The sequence below is a fragment of the Pristiophorus japonicus genome, chromosome 5 (assembly GCF_044704955.1).
Source record: "Pristiophorus japonicus isolate sPriJap1 chromosome 5, sPriJap1.hap1, whole genome shotgun sequence".
Classification (NCBI taxonomy): domain Eukaryota; kingdom Metazoa; phylum Chordata; class Chondrichthyes; family Pristiophoridae; genus Pristiophorus; species Pristiophorus japonicus.
In genome coordinates, this window is record NC_091981.1 from 280,790,398 (window position 1) to 280,809,025 (window position 18,628).

General features: G+C 45.5%; 1 protein-coding gene across 2 annotated transcripts in view; it reads left to right on the plus strand.

Annotated features, from left to right (window-relative positions):
• Window positions 1-7,936: 7,936 nt before the first annotated feature.
• LOC139264718 (WD repeat-containing protein 48) overlaps window positions 7,937-18,628 on the plus strand; it is a 116,118-nt gene continuing 105,426 nt past the window's right edge. The window contains exon 1 of one of the 2 annotated variants that reach the window (XM_070881671.1): window positions 7,937-8,010. In XM_070881671.1, coding sequence (XP_070737772.1) covers window positions 7,963-8,010 — 48 coding nt within the window. In that variant the 5' untranslated portion in view covers window positions 7,937-7,962. Of the gene's footprint in view, window positions 8,011-16,480; window positions 16,561-18,628 lie in introns of those variants that run through there. The other variant, XM_070881670.1, reaches the window with a different exon arrangement.

Below are 18,628 nucleotides of genomic sequence, written 5' to 3' on the forward strand. Positions count from 1 at the left end.
GGTGCGCCTGTCCTCCCAGGGGATTTGCAGGATCTTGCGGAGACATCGTTGGTGATATATCTCCAGTGACTTGAGGTGCCTTCTATACAGCGTCCATGCCTCAAATCCATTCAGGTGGGCAGGTATTACTACAGCCCTGTAGACCACGAGCTTGGTGGTAAATCTGAGGGCCAGGTCTTCAAACACTCTTTTCCTCAGACGGCCGAAGGCTGCCACCATTGAAAGCCTCTGGGCCATGTTCGCCACTCATGGTTTGTCCGATGTCCTTGTTATATACGTAAACTTGTATATACTCTGTACAGCCACCAGAGGGCTCATCCCCTGGAGTCCCAAGAGATCCCATAATCTCTTGGGAGCACAGGTATTTAGGGAGGTCTCACAAGTTGGAGAAGCACTCTGGAGGTCTGCAATAAAAGACTAAGGTCACACTTTACTTTGAGCTCACAGTGTTCAGTCTGACTCTTTCTCCATACATAACAACTGGCGACAAGATACAGATAATGAACCCAAAGATGCCGAGAACAGTGGGCATCCTGGAGAAATTCTCAGAGGAAAATGATTGAGAAACCTTTGTGGAGCGACTCGACCAATACTTCGTAGCCAACGAGCTGGATGAAGAAGAGAACGCTGCCAAATGAAGGGCGATCCTCCTCACCGTCTGTGAGGCACCAACGTATGGCATCATGAAAAACCTGCTTACTCCAGCGACACCCACGGAGAAATCATACAATGATTTATGTACACTGGTCCAGGAGCATTGGAACCCGAAGGAAAGTGTTCTGATGGTGAGGTACCGGTTCTACACCTACAAAAGGTCTGAAGGCCAGGAAGTGGTGAGTTATGTCGCCGAGCTGAGACGCCTTGCAGGACATTGCGAATTTGAAGGACATTTGGAGCACATACTCATTGACTTTTTCATACTTGGCATTGGCCACGAAAACATACTTTGCAAACTTTTCACTGTAGCGACCCCAATCTTGAGTAAGGCCATTGCGATAGCCCAGGCATTCATTGCCACTAGTAACAATACTAAGCAAATCTCTCAGCACACGAGTGCTGCTACAAGTACTGTGAACAAAGTGATGTTGTTTTCTAATCGCAACGTACAGGGCAGGTAACACATGCCTGTCCGCAGATGTCTCAGAGTTCACCATCAAGGATGATGAATGCAAGGCCATTAACACCTTGTTGGCGCTGCGGGAGTGATCATCATTTCCATTCATGTCGCTTCAAAGGGTACATTTGCAAAGGCTGTGGAACAATGGGTCACCTTCAACCTATGTGCAGGCGAGCTGCAAATCCTGCTAATCCTGCAAACCACCATGTTGCAGAGGAGGACAGATCCACGGAGGATCACGCCGAACCAGAGCCTCAGAGAGAGGAGGCAGAGGTACATGGGGTGCACACATTCACCACGAATTGTCCCCCGATAATGCTGAATGTTGAACTAAATGGACTCCCGGTGTCAATGGAGTTGGACATGGGCGCGAGCCAGTCCATCATGGGCAAAAAGACTTTCGAAAGATTGTGGTGCAGCAAGGCCTCAAGGCCAGTCTTAACCCCAATTTGCAGAACTTACACAAAATAATTGATTCCCGTAATTGGCAGTGCTACCATAAAGGTCTCCTATGATGGAGTGGTGCACAAGCTACCACTCTGCGTGGTACCGGGCGATGGTCCCATGCTGCTCGGCAGGAGCGTGCTGGGAAAGATACTCTGGAATTGGGACGACGTTTGAGCACTATTGCCCGCTGATGACACCTCGTATGCCCAGGTCTTAAACAAGTTCCCTTCACTGTTCAAACCTGGCATCAGGAAATTCCAAGGAGCAAAAGTGCAGATCCACCTAATTCCGGGGGCATGACACAAGGCGGGAGCAGTACCGTACATGATGAGAGAAAGGGTAGAGATCGAGCTAGACCGGCTGGAAAGAGAGGGCATCATTTCACCGATCGAGTTCAATGAGTGGGCCAGTCCTATTGTCCCAGTCCTCAAGGGAGACGGCACCGTCAGAATCTGTGGCGATTACAAAGTAACTATCAATCGTTTCTCCCTGAAGGACCAATACCCACTACCTCTTTACGAAGCTCGATTTGACTTCAGCCTACTGTAGTCCTTACTACTAGGGGTTCAAGGGGTATGGCGAGAAAGCAGGAATGGGGTACTGAAGTTGCATGTTCAGCCATGAACTCATTGAATAGCGGTGCAGGCTCGAAGGGCCGAATAGCCTACTCCTGCACCTATTTTCTATGTTTCTATGACGCAGGAACTGGAGGAATCATCGAAGGGCCTCACCTGCATCAACACGCACAAAAGTCTTTTCATTTATAACAGATACCCGTTTGGAATTCGATCAGCGGCGGCGATATTCCAGAGAAACATGGAAAGCTTACTGAAGTAGATCCCGCGCACCGTGGTCTTCCAGGACAACATCTTAGTTACAGGTTAGGACACAGTCGAGCATCTGCAGAACCTGGAGGAGGTTCTTAGTCAACTCAACCGCGTGGGCTCAGGTTAAAATGCTCCTGGCGCGTGCAGTGGAGGTCTTGGGGAGGAGGATCGCACCAGACGGCATCAGGCCCACCGATTCGAAGACGGAGGCAATCGAGAACGCACTGAGGCCACAGAACATGACGGAGCTGCGGTCGTTTCTAGGACTCCTGAACTACTTTGGTAACTTCTTACCGGGTCTCAGCACACTGTTAGAACCACTGCACGTCTTACTGTGTAAAGGGGACGAATGGGCATGGGGCAAAAGCCAAGAAAATGCCTTTGCAAAAGCTAGAAAATTATTATGCTCAAACAAATTGCTTGTGTTGTATTAGCCATGTAAGTGTTTGGTACTAGCATGTGATGCGTCGTCATATGGCATCGGGTGTGTATTGCTACAAGCTCATGATTTTGGGAAACTGCAACTGGTTGCTTATGCATCCAGGAGTCTATCTAAGGCTGAGAGAGCCTACAGCATGATTGAAAAAGTGTTAGCGTGTGTTTATGGGGTAAAGAAAATGCATCAATACCTGTTTGGACTAAAATTCGAATTGGAAACTGACCAGAAGTCACTCATATCCCTGTTTTCGGGAGTAAAGGGATAAATACCAACGCATCGGCCTGTATCCAGAGATGGGCGCTCACACTGTTCACATACAACTACGCCATTCGCCACAGGCCAGGCACAGAAAACTGCGCTGATGCTCTCAGTAGGCTGCCATTGTCCACCACGGGGGTGGAAATGACGCAGCCCGCAGATTTAGCCATGGTTATGGAAGCATTTGAGAGTGAGAAATCACCCGTCACTGCCCGGCAGATCAAAACCTGGACGAGCCAGGACCCCTTATTGTCCCTAGTCAAAGACTGCGTGCTTCACGAGAGCTGGTCCAGTGTCCCAGTGGAAATGCAGGAATAGATAAAGCCGTTCCAGCGGCACAAAGTCTATACAGGCAGACTGCTTTTTGTGGGGCAATCGAGTAGTGGTTCCCAAGAAGGGCAGAGACACCTTCATTAGTGACCTCCACAGCACCCACCCAGGAAAGCTCACTGCAGACTCGCCCATCCCGAGTCCTGCTTAGCTACAGCACGAGACACATTCGCTCACTGGGATCCCACCTGCTGAACTACTCATGAAAAGAGCACTTAAGACAAAGCTCTCGTTAGTTCACCCTGATCTACATGAACAGGTAGAGAGCAGGCGGCTTCAACAAAGTGCATACCATGATAGCGCAAATGTGTCACGCGAGATTGAAATCTGTGACCCTATATTTGTATTGAATTATGGACAAGGTCCCAAGAGGCTTCCTGGCACTGTCGTGGCCAAAGAAGGGAGCAGGGTGTTTCAGGTCAAACTTTCAAATGGACTCATTCACCGGCAACACTTAGAAACATAGAAACATAGAAAATAGGTGCAGGAGTAGGCCATTCGGCTCTTCGAGCCTGCACCGCCATTCAATGAGTTCATGGCTGAACATGCAACTTCAGTACCCCATTCCTGCTTTCTCGCAATACCCCTTGATCCCCCTAGTAGTAAGGACTACATCTAACTCCTTTTTGAATATATTTAGCGAATTGGCCTCAACAACTTCCTGCGGTAGAGAATTCCACAGGTTCACCACTCTCTGGGTGAAGAAGTTTCTCCTCCTCTCGGTCCTAAATGGCTTACCCCTTATCCTTAGACTGTGACTCCTGGTTCTGGACTTCCCCAACATTGGGAACATTCTTCCTGCATCTAACCTGTCTAAACCCGTCAGAATTTTATACGTTTCTATGAGATCCCCTCTCATTCTTCTGAACTCCAGTGAATACAAGCCCAGTTGATCCAGTCTTTCTTGATATGTCAGTCCCGCCATCCCGGGAATCAGTCTGGTGAACCTTTGCTGCGCTCCCTCAATAGCAAGAATGTCCTTCCTCAAGTTAGGAGACCAAAACTGTACACAATACTCCAGGTGTGGCCTCACCAAGGCCCTGTACAACTGTAGTAACACCTCTCTGCTCCTGTACTCAAATACCCTCGTTATGAAGGCCAACATACCATTTGCTTTCTTAACCGCCTGCTATACCTGCATGCCAACCTTCAATGACTGATGTACCATGACACCCAGGTCTCGTTGCACCTCCCCTTTTCCTAATCTGTCACCATTCAGATAATAGTCTGTCTCTCTGTTTTTACCACCAAAGTGGATAATCTCACATTTATCCACATTATACTTCATCTGCCATGCATTTGCCCACTCACCTAACCTATCCAAGTCACTCTGCAGCCTCATAGCATCCTCCTCGCAGCTCACACTGCCACCCAACTTAGTGTCATCCGCAAATTTGGAGATACTACATTTAATCCCCTCATCTAAATCATTAATGTACAATGTAAACAGCTGGGGCCCCAGCACAGAACCTTGCGGTACCCCACTAGTCACTGCCTGCCATTCTGAAAAGTACCCATTTACTCCTACTCTTTGCTTCCTATCTGCCAACCAGTTCTCAATCCACATCAGCACAGTACCCCCAATCCCATGTGCTTTAACTTTGCACATTAATCTCTTGTGTGGGATCTTGTCGAAGGCCTTCTGAAAATACACCACATCAACTGGTTCCCCCCTGTCCACTCTACTGGAAACATCCTCAAAAAATTCCAGAAGATTTGTCAAGCATGATTTCCCTTTCACAAATCCATGCTGACTTGGACCTATCATGTCACCTCTTTCCAAATGCGCTGCTATGACATCCTTAATAATTGACTCCATCATTTTACCCACTACCGATGTCAGGCTGACCGGTCTATAATTCCCTGTTTTCTCTCTCCCTCCTTTTTTAATCAAACTCAGATTCAAACTCAAATCAAACTCAGATTCACGGACTATCCAGAGCAACCCAGTTTGGACCCTACCTTCTTTGACCCACCCAACATACACACCAGTGGCAACCGGCACCGCGGTTGGCCACGAAGCAGAACCCATCATCCACAGCAGCCCAGCAGGACCTACCACACCAGGCAGCCCAGCAAAGCCAGCTGCACAGCAGCCCAGCGAGGGCCCAACAGATGATTCACCAATACCAGCATTCACACCGAGACGATCAACCAGGGCAAGAAAGGCCCCAGATCGACTCACCCTGTAAATAGTTACACTGTTGACTTTGGCAGGGGGTGGGGGGGAGTGTTGTTATATATGTAAACATTTTATATACTCTATAAAGCCACCAGAGAGCTCATCCCCTGGAGTCCTAAGGGATCCCATAATCCCTTGGGAGCACAGGTATTTAAGGAGGTCTCACAGGTTGGAAAGGCACTCTGGAAAACTGCAATAAAAGACTAAAGGTCACACTTTACTTTGAGCTCACAGTGTTCAGTCTGACTCTTTCTCCATACATAATAGTCCTTGTTAATGACAATGGACTATGCTTCACCAGCTCGGAATTCAACCAGTTCATGACCCGCAATGGCATCAACCATGTCAGGTCTGCACCGTTTAAGCCCGCAGCCAATGGTCAAGCGGAACGGGCAGTCCAAACCATCAAGCAGAGCTTGAAACACGTGACGGGCGGTTCCCTGCAGACCCGGCTATCTCGGATTCTGCTCAGCTACCTTACGCGACCTCACTCGCTTACCGAGGCTCCCCCTGCAGAATTGTTAATGAAGTGAGCACTCAAAACCAGGCTCTCCTTAGTCCACCCGGATCTCAATGACCCTGTAGAAACCCGGCGTCACCGGCATAACGTGTACCACGATCGCGCGTGACTGTATCTCGTGACATTGAAGTTAATGACCCTGTGTTTGTTCTTAATTATGGTCATGGTCCCAAATGGGTTGCTGGCACTTTGTTAGCCAAGGAGGGGAATAGAATGTTTGTTGTCAAACTTTTGAATGGACAATCGTGCAGAAAGCACTTGGATCAGACCAAACTGCGGTTCACTGACAACCAAGAACAGTTTGATTACCATCACTGATCCACCCACACACCCCCAACCAGCAATCGACCTCGTGGTCAACCACGAGGATGAACTCACCATGCCCGACAGTCCGATCAGACCAGCCACACCGCAGCGCAGCAATGATCTGACCGACTCACCCATGCCAGGACTTCAACTCAGGCGATCAACCCGGGAATACAGAACCCCGGATTGCCTCAACTTGTAAATAACTTGTACATAAGACTTTGGGTGGGGGGAATGATGTTATATATGTAAACATGACCAATGTGTAAGACTTGCCACCAGGGGGCGCGCCTGTGGGAGACCCAAGGGTCACCTGCAGACCCTGGGCATGCTGGTATAAAAAGCAATCTACCATGCTGCCTCCTCACTCTGGAGGTACAATAAATAGACCAAGGTTACAACAGTTTCAGCTTAAGATATACAGTCTTGTGGAGTTATTCTAAACGTAACACTAACTTTTTCCAGTTCTGATGAAAGGTCATCAACCTGAAGCGTTACCTTTGTTCCTCTCTCCACAGATGCTGCCTGACCTGCTGAGTACTTTCCCGTATTTCTGTTGTTAGTTCAGATTTCTAGCATCCACAGTATTTGGCTTTTGTCGATGATGGCCTGAGGCCAGTTTCTGTGCTGACTCAATTAAATACTGGCCGTTGCCAATTAAAAGTCAAGCATTAGGAGCACAACAACTTTTAAATGAAACTTAATAAATGAAATTTAAATTTAGCTTGTGTGCTGTGACTTGTATGCAGTTCGATGTGTGTCAGCTGTAGCTCAGTGGGTAGCACCCTTTGCGTCAGAAGATTGTGGGTGCAAGTCCCACTCCAGCGAATTGAGCACAAAAATCCAAGCTGAAACTCCAGTGCAGTGCTGAGGGAGTGCTGCACTGTTGGAGGTGCCGTCTTTCAGATGAGACCTTAAACCAAGGTCTCGTCTGCTCTCTCAAGTGATGTAAAAGATTGCACGGCACTATTTTGAAGGCGAGCAGGGAAGTTATCCCAGGTGTCCTGGCCAATTTTTATCTCTCAATCAACATAACAAAATCAGATTATCCGGTCATTATCACATTGCTATTTGTGGGAGCTTGCTGTGCGCAAATTAGCTGGTGCATTTTCTACATTACAGCAGTGTTTACATTTCAAAAGTACTTCATTGGCTGTAAAGTGTTTTGGTGGTCGTGAAAGGTGCTATATAAATGCAAGTCTTTCTTTAAGGAATAATCAATCATAGTCTTACATTAGCACTGGAGTGGGACTTGAACCCATAAACCAGGCTGACACGCCAGTATTTCATTGGCTGTAAAGCACGTTGGTGGTCGTGAAAGGCGCTATATAAATGCAAGTCTTTCTTTTTCCATTCAAGGGCTGGCGGCGGCGGGTGGTTCCAGCTGACGCCGCCCCCTCGATGGCTCCTCCTCCTCCTCCTCCCCGCTCCTCCTCCTCCTCTGATTGGTGCAGCCGCGCCAGCCCGAGGCCGCACCCCCTTCCCCCGCGCGGCCGCGCCGTCACAGGAAATGACGTCGCGCTGTCAACATGCAAAATGGCGGCTCATCATCGGCAGAACACCGCGGCGCGAAGGAAAGTTCAGGTGAGGATCGGCCGGCCGCCCGCCGCCCGCCCGTCCGTCCCCTCCCCACCCTCGGCTCCAGGGGTCCGAGCTCTCCCCGCTCCCAGCCTCTGGGGGAAGTGTGGGCCCCCGGCCGCTCGGAGCCCCGCCGGCCGCCCTCTCCCCGGGGCCTCTGGGCAGCCTGTTTAAATTCAGCGCCTGCAGTTAGCGGGCGTGCGGCCGCCGCCGCCGCCGCAGAAGATCAGAGCGGCCCGGGGGGCGGGAGGGTGATGTGTCCCAGCTATTTACATCTTCCTGCATTTAATGCTCAATAAACCCAGCGTTTTATTTAAAATTAAAATCATCTTTCTTCCCCCCCCCCCCTTCAATCTGTTGATGATCTTTTTTGGAATCTGCGCTTCACTTGTCTCAGCCCCCTTACAGCTTCCAATCAGTGTTGCAAATGTTTAAATGTTGCAGCTTTTGCAAAGTACGCTCGCCCTTCGATCGTGTCGCCGCCTTCCCTTGTGATCTTCACACTTGTGCCCGCAGGGACCATGCACATTTTTAAGACATTGTCAGCAGGCTTGTCTCCATCATCATCATAGGCAGTCCCTCGAAATCGATGAAGACTTGCTTGCTTCCACTCTAAAAGTGAGTTCTCAGGTGACTGTACAGTCCAATACGGGAATTACAGTCTCCCTTGTCAGGCTTATCTACTGCTGTTGGGGAAATGGGTGAGAGGAATCTCGTGTCGAGCGTAATCGCCCCACATTAAAAGAATCCGCGACCTGGCATCTTCCAATATGTAAACATCGGTGTGGACCAGTTGGGCCGCATTCCCTTCTTCTGTGCTGTAAAGTCTATGCAGTGTTTTATATGGTAATATACCTGCCTCAAGTTGCTCACACCAGTTACCCCCCCCCCCCCATTCCCCCAAACTGTGGAGTCGTTACTTATACAACTAGTGCATATATAGCGCCTTTAATGTAGTTAAACGTCCCAAGACGCTTCACAGGAGTATTATGACAAACATTTTGAGAAATAAGGAGAAATTAGGGCAGGTGACTAAAATCTTGGTCAAAAGGATAGGTTTTAAGGAGGGTAGAGAGGTTAGGCAGGGAGTTCTAGAGCTTTGGGCCTAGGCAGCCGAAGGCACAGCCACCAATGGTTGAGCGATTGTAATCAGGAAGAATTAAAGGAGCGCAGACATCTTGGGCGGTTGTGAGGCTGAAGGGGATTACAGCGGTGGGAAGGGGCGAGGCCATGGAGGGATTGAAAATAAGGATGAGAATTTTGAAATCAAGGTGTTGTTTAACCGGGAGCCAATGTAGGTCAGTGGGCACTTGGTGATGGGTGAGTGGGACTTGGGTGCTAGTTAGGACATGGGCAGCCGAGTTTTGGAGCGCCTCAAGTTTATGTCAGGGAGAATGTGGGAGGCCAGCCAGGAATGTGTTTGAATAGTCAAGTCAAGAGGTAAGAGGGGCATGGATGAGGGTTTCAGCAGCGGATGAACTGAGGTAAGAGCGGAGACAGCTGATGTTACGGAGGTGAAAACAGGCGGTCTTAGTTATGCTATGGATTTGTGGTCGAAAGCTCATGTCAGGGTCAAATATAACACCAAGGTTGCGAACTGTGTGGGTCAACCTATAAAAGTTGGGGAGAGGTTTGGAGTCAGTGGCTAGGGAACAGAGTTTGTGGCAGGGACCTAAAACAATGGCTTCTGTCTTCCCAATATTGGAGAAAATGTCTGCTCATCCAGAACTGTATGTCGGACAAGCAGTCTGACAATTTAGAGACCGTGGAGAGGTCGAGAAAAGTGGTAGTGAGGTGGCTGGATGTTATCGGCGTATATGTGGAAACTGACGCTGTGTTTTTGGATGATGTCACCAAGGGCCAACTTCACTGGTGTTCTGCTCAAAATGCCTTCTGTTTTCAGTTAAGGGGCTATGTTATGAAAGTTTTACATGCCCAACATATGCCAAGGCATAGAATACAAGAGCAGGGTGCTGGAACGGTATAAAATACTAGTTAGGCCACAGCTAGAGTAGTGCGTGCAGTTCTGGTCACCACATTACAGGAAAGATGTGACCGCACGAGAAAGGGTACAGTGGGGATTTATGAAGATGTTGCCAGGACTGGAGAGTTTTAGCTATGAGGAAAGTTTGGATAGGCTGGAGTTATTTTCTTTGGAGCTGAGGAGTATAAAATGATGAGGGGCTAAGATAGAGTGGATAGGAAGCACTTTAGCAGAGAGATCAATAACCAGAGGGCACAGATTTAAAGTAATTGGTAGAAGGAATAGAGGGTAGTTGAGAAGAACTTTTTTCACTCAGATGGTGGTGGGGGTTTTGAAATCACTGCCTGAAAGGGTGGTAGAGGCAGAAACGCTCATAGCATTTAAAAAGCACGTGGATATGCACTTGAAATGCTGTAATCTACAAGGTTACAGACCAAGAGCTGGAATATTTTATTGGGCTGGATAGCTCTTTTTCGGCCGGCTCAGACGCAATGAAGCGAATGGCCTCTTTCTGTGCAGTAAATTTCTATGATTCTATGATTGTAATGGCATCTTGCGTTGATGGATTTTTTTGTTTTGTATTTCAAAAGATCTAACACCGCTCCTCCAAAAAAGTCAAGAATATGTGAAATGCTTGAATAACCCAATGGCTTAATGTGCAATCACAAATGTTGCTGTCTTTGGTCAAGCTTTATGCAGAGGGTTGTTGGAGCATGGAATTACTTGCCACAAAAAAATGATTGAAACAGAGACCATTGCATCTTTTAATGGAAATTTGCACAAATCTTCGAAACGGAGTAAGATAAATGGCGATGGGGAGAGAGTGGTATACTGATTAGTTTTAAATTGCTCTTGCAAAGAGCCAGAACAAACTTGATGGCTCATATGGCCTGCACTTCTGCTGTAAACTTCTGTGGTTCTTTTCCAGCCACAAGGTATAAAGTTTTGTAAAGTTTATGACATCTGGGTGAATGGTTTTCTGAGGCTGACCTCATTAAACCAAATGTGGGAACTAACATTGATTTCATTTTCTATCCACTTAAGCGATGATGTATAAAAATAAGTTATTTTGTAGTGAGTTATCGGCTGCACAAATTCTGTGGGTTCCGGTGACATTCACAAATCCTTTATCTGTACTTGCTGACTTCTGTTACTGTCCAGCAAGCTGCCTAGCTGCTCAGTGATTCACATTCAGTAAATTCATTGAATCCAAAACAAGGACGTTCTTTACAAGTCACTGGTTTGGCCTCAGCTGGGGTATTGTGTACAATTCCAGCCACCACACTTTAGGAAGGATGTTAAGGCCTTGGAGAGGGGACTAAGGTTCACCAGGATGATACCACGGATGAGGGATTTCAATTATGTGGAGAGATTGGAGAAGCTGGGATTGTTCCCCTTAGAGCAGAGACGGTTAAGGGGAGATCTAATAGAGGTATTCAAAATTATGAGGGGTTTTGATAGGGCAAGTAGGAAGAAACTTTCCTTTGGAAAGTGGGTCAGCAACCAGAGGTCACAGATTTAAAATAATTGGCGAAGGGTCTAGAGAGAAAATGAGAAATCTTTTCACAGAGGGCATTAAAGATCTGTAACCCACTAGAGTGGTGGAATCAGATTCCGTAAGATCTTTCAAAAGCCAAGTGGACATGTACTTGAAGAGGACTAATTTTCAGGGTTATAGGGAAAGAGCTGGGCTGTGGGACAAAATTGGATAGCTCTTTCAAAGAGCCAGCACAAATGGCCTCCTTCTGTGCTGTAACGTTCTGATTCTATGCTATAAGACCATAACCAGAACTTAAACTGTCATTTTTTATGCATTCTGACAAAGCTATGGATCTCATTATGTAACTGTTTGTGACATTATGCTTTCTTAACCGTGTGCCCCCTACTTTAACGTGCCACGGTTTAAGTACCGCTGTCATATCTGAAACGGAGTCTGAAACAGTTTGTGGCAGCAAAATTTGCATCCACTTTTATAGTGACAAACACTGTACATCGCTACAGAAAACAGCCTTGCAATACCCTACTTCCCGTGACATTGTATCACCTTGTGTTGTCAGTGTGCTGCTTGTACTGCTCAGAATGCAGTACTGTACTATTCATCTGGCACGTTACAGAGCTTGCAGTTTAAGAATAAGTGTTACCTGCGCCTTTACTGTATCTGCCTGGACTTGGATATAATATTTTTCCAAAATGTGAAGGAAAATTGCTGTACTAATTTCCCTCCGAGGCCGCTTCAACACATTGCTTCATCAGGTGTTAGCATTCTTGTGTAGCAATGTGAATGAAGCCCAGTTTAAAAACTCAGGACATAAGATGTATCTTGGAAACATTTCACACAGTATTTAACGAGTGGAAAAATAGAAGGACAGTTTATTAGTGCACCCAAGAACACACTTAACTCTGGGTGTATGTTTATTTTTCATTTTTCTGGAGCGAAGTGCAGACTTCGTTTACTTCAACACAAAAGCAAAATACTGCGGATGCTGGAATCTGAAATACAAACAGAAAATGCTGGAAATCTCAGAGGGTTTGGAAAGAGGTGACGTGATAGGTCCAAGTCAGCATGGATTTGTGAAAGGGAAATCATGCTTGACAAATCTTCTGGAATTTTTTGAGGATGTTTCCAGTAGAGTGGACAAGGGAGAACCAGTTGATGTGGTATATTTGGATTTTCAGAAGGCTTTCGACAAGGTCCCACACAAGAGATTAATGTGCAAAGTTAAAGCACATGGGATTGGGGGTAGTGTGCTGACATGGATTGAGAACTGGTTGTCAGACAGGAAGCAAAGAGTAGGAGTAAATGGGTACTTTTCAGAATGGCAGGCAGTGACTAGTGGGGTACCGCAAGGTTCTGTGCTGGAGCCCCAGCTGTTTACACTGTACATTAATGATTTAGACAAGGGGATTAAATGTAGTATCTCCAAATTTGCGGATGACACTAAGTTGGGTGGCAGTGTGAGCTGCGAGGAGGATGCTATGAGGCTGCAGAGTGACTTGGATAGGTTAGGTGAGTGGGCAAATGCATGGCAGATGAAGTATAATGTGGATAAATGTAAGGTTATCCACTTTGGTGGTAAAAACAGAGAGACAGACTATTATCTGAATGGTGACAGATTAGGAAAAGGGGAGGTGCAACGAGACCTGGGTGTCATGGTACATCAGTCATTGAAGGTTGGCATGCAGGTACAGCAGGCGGTTAAGAAAGCAAATGGCATGTTGGCCTTCATAGCGAGGGGATTTGAGTACCGGGGCAGGGAGGTGTTGCTACAGTTGTACAGGGCCTTGGTGAGGCCACACCTGGAGTATTGTGTACAGTTTTGGTCTCCTAACTTGAGAAAGGACATTCTTGCTATTGAGGGAGTGCAGCGAAGGTTCACCAGACTGATTCCCGGGATGGCGGGACTGACCTATCAAGAAAGACTGGATCAACTGGGCTTGTATTCACTGGAGTTCAGAAGAATGAGAGGGGACCTCATAGAAACGTTTAAAATTCTGATGGGTTTAGACAGGTTAGATGCAGGAAGAATGTTCCCAATGTTGGGGAAGTCCAGAACCAGGAGTCACAGTCTAAGGATAAGGGGTAAGCCATTTAGGACCGAGATGAGGAGAAACTTCTTCACTCAGAGTGGTGAACCTGTGGAATTCTCTGCCACAGAAAGTTGTTGAGGCCAATTCACTAAATATATTCAAAAAGGAGTTAGATGAAGTCCTTACTACTAGGGGGATCAAGGGGGTATGGCGAGAAAGCAGGAATGGGGTACTGAAGTTGCATGTTCAGCCATGAACTCATTGAATGGCGGTGCAGGCTAGAAGGGCCGAATGGCCTACTCCTGCACCTATTTTCTATGTTTCTATGTCAGGCAGCATCTGTGGAGAGAAACAGAGTTAACGTTTTAGGTTGATGACCCTTCGTCAGAACCCGACCAAGAGTCGTCGACCTGAACGTTAACTCTGTTTCACTCCACAGATGCTGGCTGACCCGCTGAGATTTCCAGCATTTTCTGTTTTGTCGTCTTTTACTAAGTTGGTGAATGGTTTAACGTAAAATGGGTTAATTTGGAAGATGCTGCACTTATTGGAAAATGTGATTGTTAATTTTGTTACAGAATGATAATCAACATATTTGCATTGAGCTTTTGTATGTTTTGCTTTGAATTTGCCAATATTATTTTGTTTTAAAAAAAAGTCAGTGACTAATGCAAACTCATGTCTGGCTGTTGAACTAAATCTATGTATGGTACGACCAAGCTGCTGGCCCTTCTGTTATAAAATCTGTGTACTAACATAGGATTATAACAAACACTGCTCTACCACAAAATGTCCTCTTCAAGGTTGTACTGTGAAATCCAAAATGCATGGGTAATGTTGGAATGTTGTGTTATTGAATTACTCCATCTCCTCGATCCCGAACTGGGCCCCATAAAAACAAATCATAATGAGGAATTGGACCAAGCTTAAAAAGCCAAATACTCTTGCTTTAAACAGCATGGAAAATATTCTGGGGGGTAAACAGCCAGAGGTCATGGTCCATATCAGTACCAATGACCTAGATAGAAAAAGGGATGAGGTCCTGCAGGCAAATTTTAGGGAGCTAGGAAAGAGATTAAAAAGCAGGACCTCAAAGGTAGTAATCTCTGGATTACTCCCTGTGCCACGTGCTAGTGAGTATAGAAATAGAAGGATAGAGCAGATGAATGTGTGGCTGGAGAGATGGTGCAGGAGGGAGGGCTTCAGATTCCAGGGACATTGGGACCACTTCTGGGGGAGGTGGGACCTGTACAAGCCGGATGGGTTGCACCTCAACAGAGCTGGAACCAATGTCCTCGTGGGGTTTGGGGGTGAGGGGAGGGGGTGGGGGGGGGGTGTTTGCTAGTGCTGTTGGGAAGGGTTTCAACTAATTTAGCAGGGCGTTGGGCACCAGGATGTGGCATTTGATAGAGCAAGTAGGGAGAAACTTTCCTTTGGAATGTGTCAGGAACCAGAGGTGATGGATTTAAAATAATTGGCAAAAGATCTAGAGGGGAAATGAGAAATCTTAAACGATATGGGGTTATGGGGAGCGAGCAGGGAAGTGGAGCTGAGTCCATGATCAGATCAGCCATGATCTTATTGAATGGTGGAGCAGGCTCGAGGGGCCATATGGCCTACTCCTGTTCCTATTTCTTATGTTAAAAGTGCATAAAGCATGCGGAGAGACTAAAATAAGAAATAGTAAGGTATTAGATGGGGTCAGATTAAGGAAGAATACAAGAAGGTCAAAGACAGGTTTATAGTGCATGTGTGTAAATGCACGAAGCATGGTAAATGAGGTTGGTGAGCTGAAGGTGAAAATAACCACTTGCGATAACAGTGACCTGGCTCAAAAAAGAACAGGTTTGGGTACCAAATATTCCTGGACATAAGATGTTCAGGAAGGGAAGGAAAGAAAGGAGGTGAGGTGGCAGAATTGATTAAGGAGAATGCTACAGTGTTGGAGAGGGAAGATGTCCTGAAAGGATCAAGGACAGAATCTATTTGGTTAGAATTAAGAAACAGTAGAGGTGCCATTACACTACTAGGTGTATTCTATAAGCCACAAACTAGTGGGAAAGAAATATAGGAGCAAATTTGCAGGAAAATTAGAGAGAATTGCAAGAACTAGTAATAATGGGAGATAAAAACAGCAAATGCTGGAAATCTCAGTGGGTCGTGGAGAGCGAAACTGACGAGTTCTGACAAAGGGCTAACTCTGTTTCTCTCTCCACAGATGCTGCCTGACCCGCTGAGATTTCCAGCATTTTCAGTTTTTATTTCAGATTCCAGCATCCGCAGTATTTTGCTTTTGTTGTAGTAATAATGGGGGACTTTAATTATCCTAATATAGACTGGGATAGTAATTGTGTAAAGGGCAGAGAGGGGGAAGAATTTCTGAAGTGTGTTCAGGAGAGCTTTCTTGATCAGTGCATTTCCGGCTCGACAACGAGGAGGCATTGCTGGATCTGGTTCTGGGGTGAGATGGGTCAAGTGGAGCAAATGTCAGTCTGGGAACATTTAGGGAACAGTGATCATAGTATCATAAGATTTAGATTAGCTATGGCAAAGGACAGGGAGCAACTTAGAGTAAAAATACTTAATTGGAGGAAGGCAAATTTCAGTGGGTTGAGAATGGATCTGGCCCAGGTAAATTGGAATCAAAGATTGGCAGGCAAAGCTGTATTCGAACAGTGGACTGCCTTTAAAGAGGAGATGGTTCGGGTACAGTCGAGGTACATTCCCATGACGGGTAAAGGTAGGGCAACTAAAGTCAGAGCTCCCTGAATGACAAAAGAGAAAGAGAGTAAGATGAAACAGAAAAAGAGCACGTATGACTGATGTCAGGTTGAGAATCAGGTTGAATATAGAAAGTTCATAGGGGAAGTGAAAAAGGAAATGAGGGACAAAGAGAGAGTATAAGAATAGATTGGCAGCTAACATAAAAGGGAATTCAAAAGTCTTTAAATAGGCATATAATTAATAAACGGTTAATAAGAAGGATGGGGCCGATAGGGGATCAAAATGAAGACCTATGCATGGAAGCAGAGGACATGGCTGAGGTACTAAATGAGTACTTTGCATCTGTCTTCAAGGAAGAAGATGCTGCCAAAGTCATAGTGAAAGAGGAAGTAGTGGAGATATTGGATGAGATAAAAATTGATAAAGAGGAGGTATCAGAAAGGCTGTCTAAACTTAAAGTTGATAAGTTACCAGGACCGGATGGGATGCATTCTAGGGTGCTGAGGGAGGTTAAGGAGGAAATCACGGAGGCACTAGCCAAAATCTTCCAATCTGAATGGCAAAACTCTTATGTCTTCTGCACTTCAGTAGAACCCTGAAATCATTTTTCAGTCACATAAGACGATTTCTTTAAGTCTATCAAACCTAGCCATCAGTTGCCACCTCATACTTTTGATGGCTTCAGACTGGGCCCTTTCACTTGTAGATATTCTTTGCCGCGTCGTCGCTATTGCTAAGGCTGCCACCTAGAAACTTGGTTTCTTTTACTAACAAACACTTTTTATCTTCAACAATTTTTAACTCTCTCTAAACCCAAGTCCCTCCAAGATTCGAATACTGTAGCTGCATTTGGAAAGGATCTTCGAGCACTCTAGGCTGGGATGCAGCAAAATCTTGTTTAATGGAATATCCCACTGCCACCCCATCATCTAAATTCTCTCAGTTCTTGTATTTAATTTTATTTTATTGATGTTTTCGATGATCGTTTTTTCTTTGAACTTTCTTGTTCCAAATATGCATCATTCACATTCTTTCTCTTCCCTACATCCCCGCTATATTAAAATCAAGACTCAATGCACAATCCCTTATTGTAATTTATTCTTTTCTAGAAACGTCTTCTCCCTATGGCTTGTCTTCCTCCTGGAATTCTTCAGGACTTTATAAACCCAGACCTGGCATCACCCAATGGCTAATTCCAGATTTATCAAGTCTTCGCTCACATCTTTCAACCTTTGCACTAAGCGCATTGGTCTTTTTCTTTGTGTTTTCAATTTTAAAGAATAACCTCGGTTATTAGCCCAAAAGTGCCCCCACTACTTTAATTTGGTTATTTTCTAAAATGTGTCCTGCATTATAACAACAACTTGTATTTGTATAGTGCCTTTAATGTAGTAAAACGTCTCAAGGCGCTTCACAGGAGTGTTGTAAGATGAAAAAAATTTGACACTGAGCCATATAAGGAGAAATTAGGGCAGATGATCAAAAGCTTTGTCAAAGAGGTAGGTTTTAAGGAGCGGCAAAGGAGGAAAGAGGTGTGGAGAGGTATAGGCAGGAAATTCCAGAGCTCGGGGCCTAGGCAACAGAAGGCACAAGGAAAGATTAAACATTGTAAATGCCATTTTGATTTAAATATTATCCAAGTTTTGCTTTTCTTAATTTATATAAAAGTCCACTAACTGTGAACTAAAATCTCTCAATAGCTCCATGACCAATAGAAATGATGGTGTAATCTGCATTTGACTTTGCAGAGGGCTCACATTGTTACAGTGAAGAAGTGGTGGTTGGTCTTGGGTGATTTGCAAGGCATTTGACTCTGCGCTGATGCATAATATCGCAGTGAGGTCGCAACATCAGGGATAAATGAGTAACATATTTTGTATGCTGCAGGTATCCATTTTGACATAATGAAGTGAGCGGATAGCAACATATTATACACCATATTGCTGCTCAGGCAAAGCAGAGCTCAGAATATGCGTAATTAAACATGCGCATGAACAGAACTCTACTCGCTGTTATCTGCTAATTTTTAATGTTAAAAAGCTAACTATTCCATTGGATAATAAAAATGTAAATGTGGTCCATTGGACTACCTGGCAGCTTTTTAGACTTTTTAATCTTTTGAAGTTCTAAGCAGTTTGCTTCACAAAAAGTTTGCTTTGAAATATAACCAACTGATTTGAAGTGAAAAGCAGTGCGAGGCTACCTTATTGAAGTGGTTTTGCCACTTCTGATCAATCAATTCAAACCGATTAGCTGCCTTAAGCTACAGATTCTGATAGTGCAATGTGAAAACTGTTAAATTACTGCAAAATCTGCAGGCCCTTCAGTTTAGAAAAACTTAGAATTTTTGTGGAAAGCGTTCTGTATTCATTACTGTTTGTAAAAAAA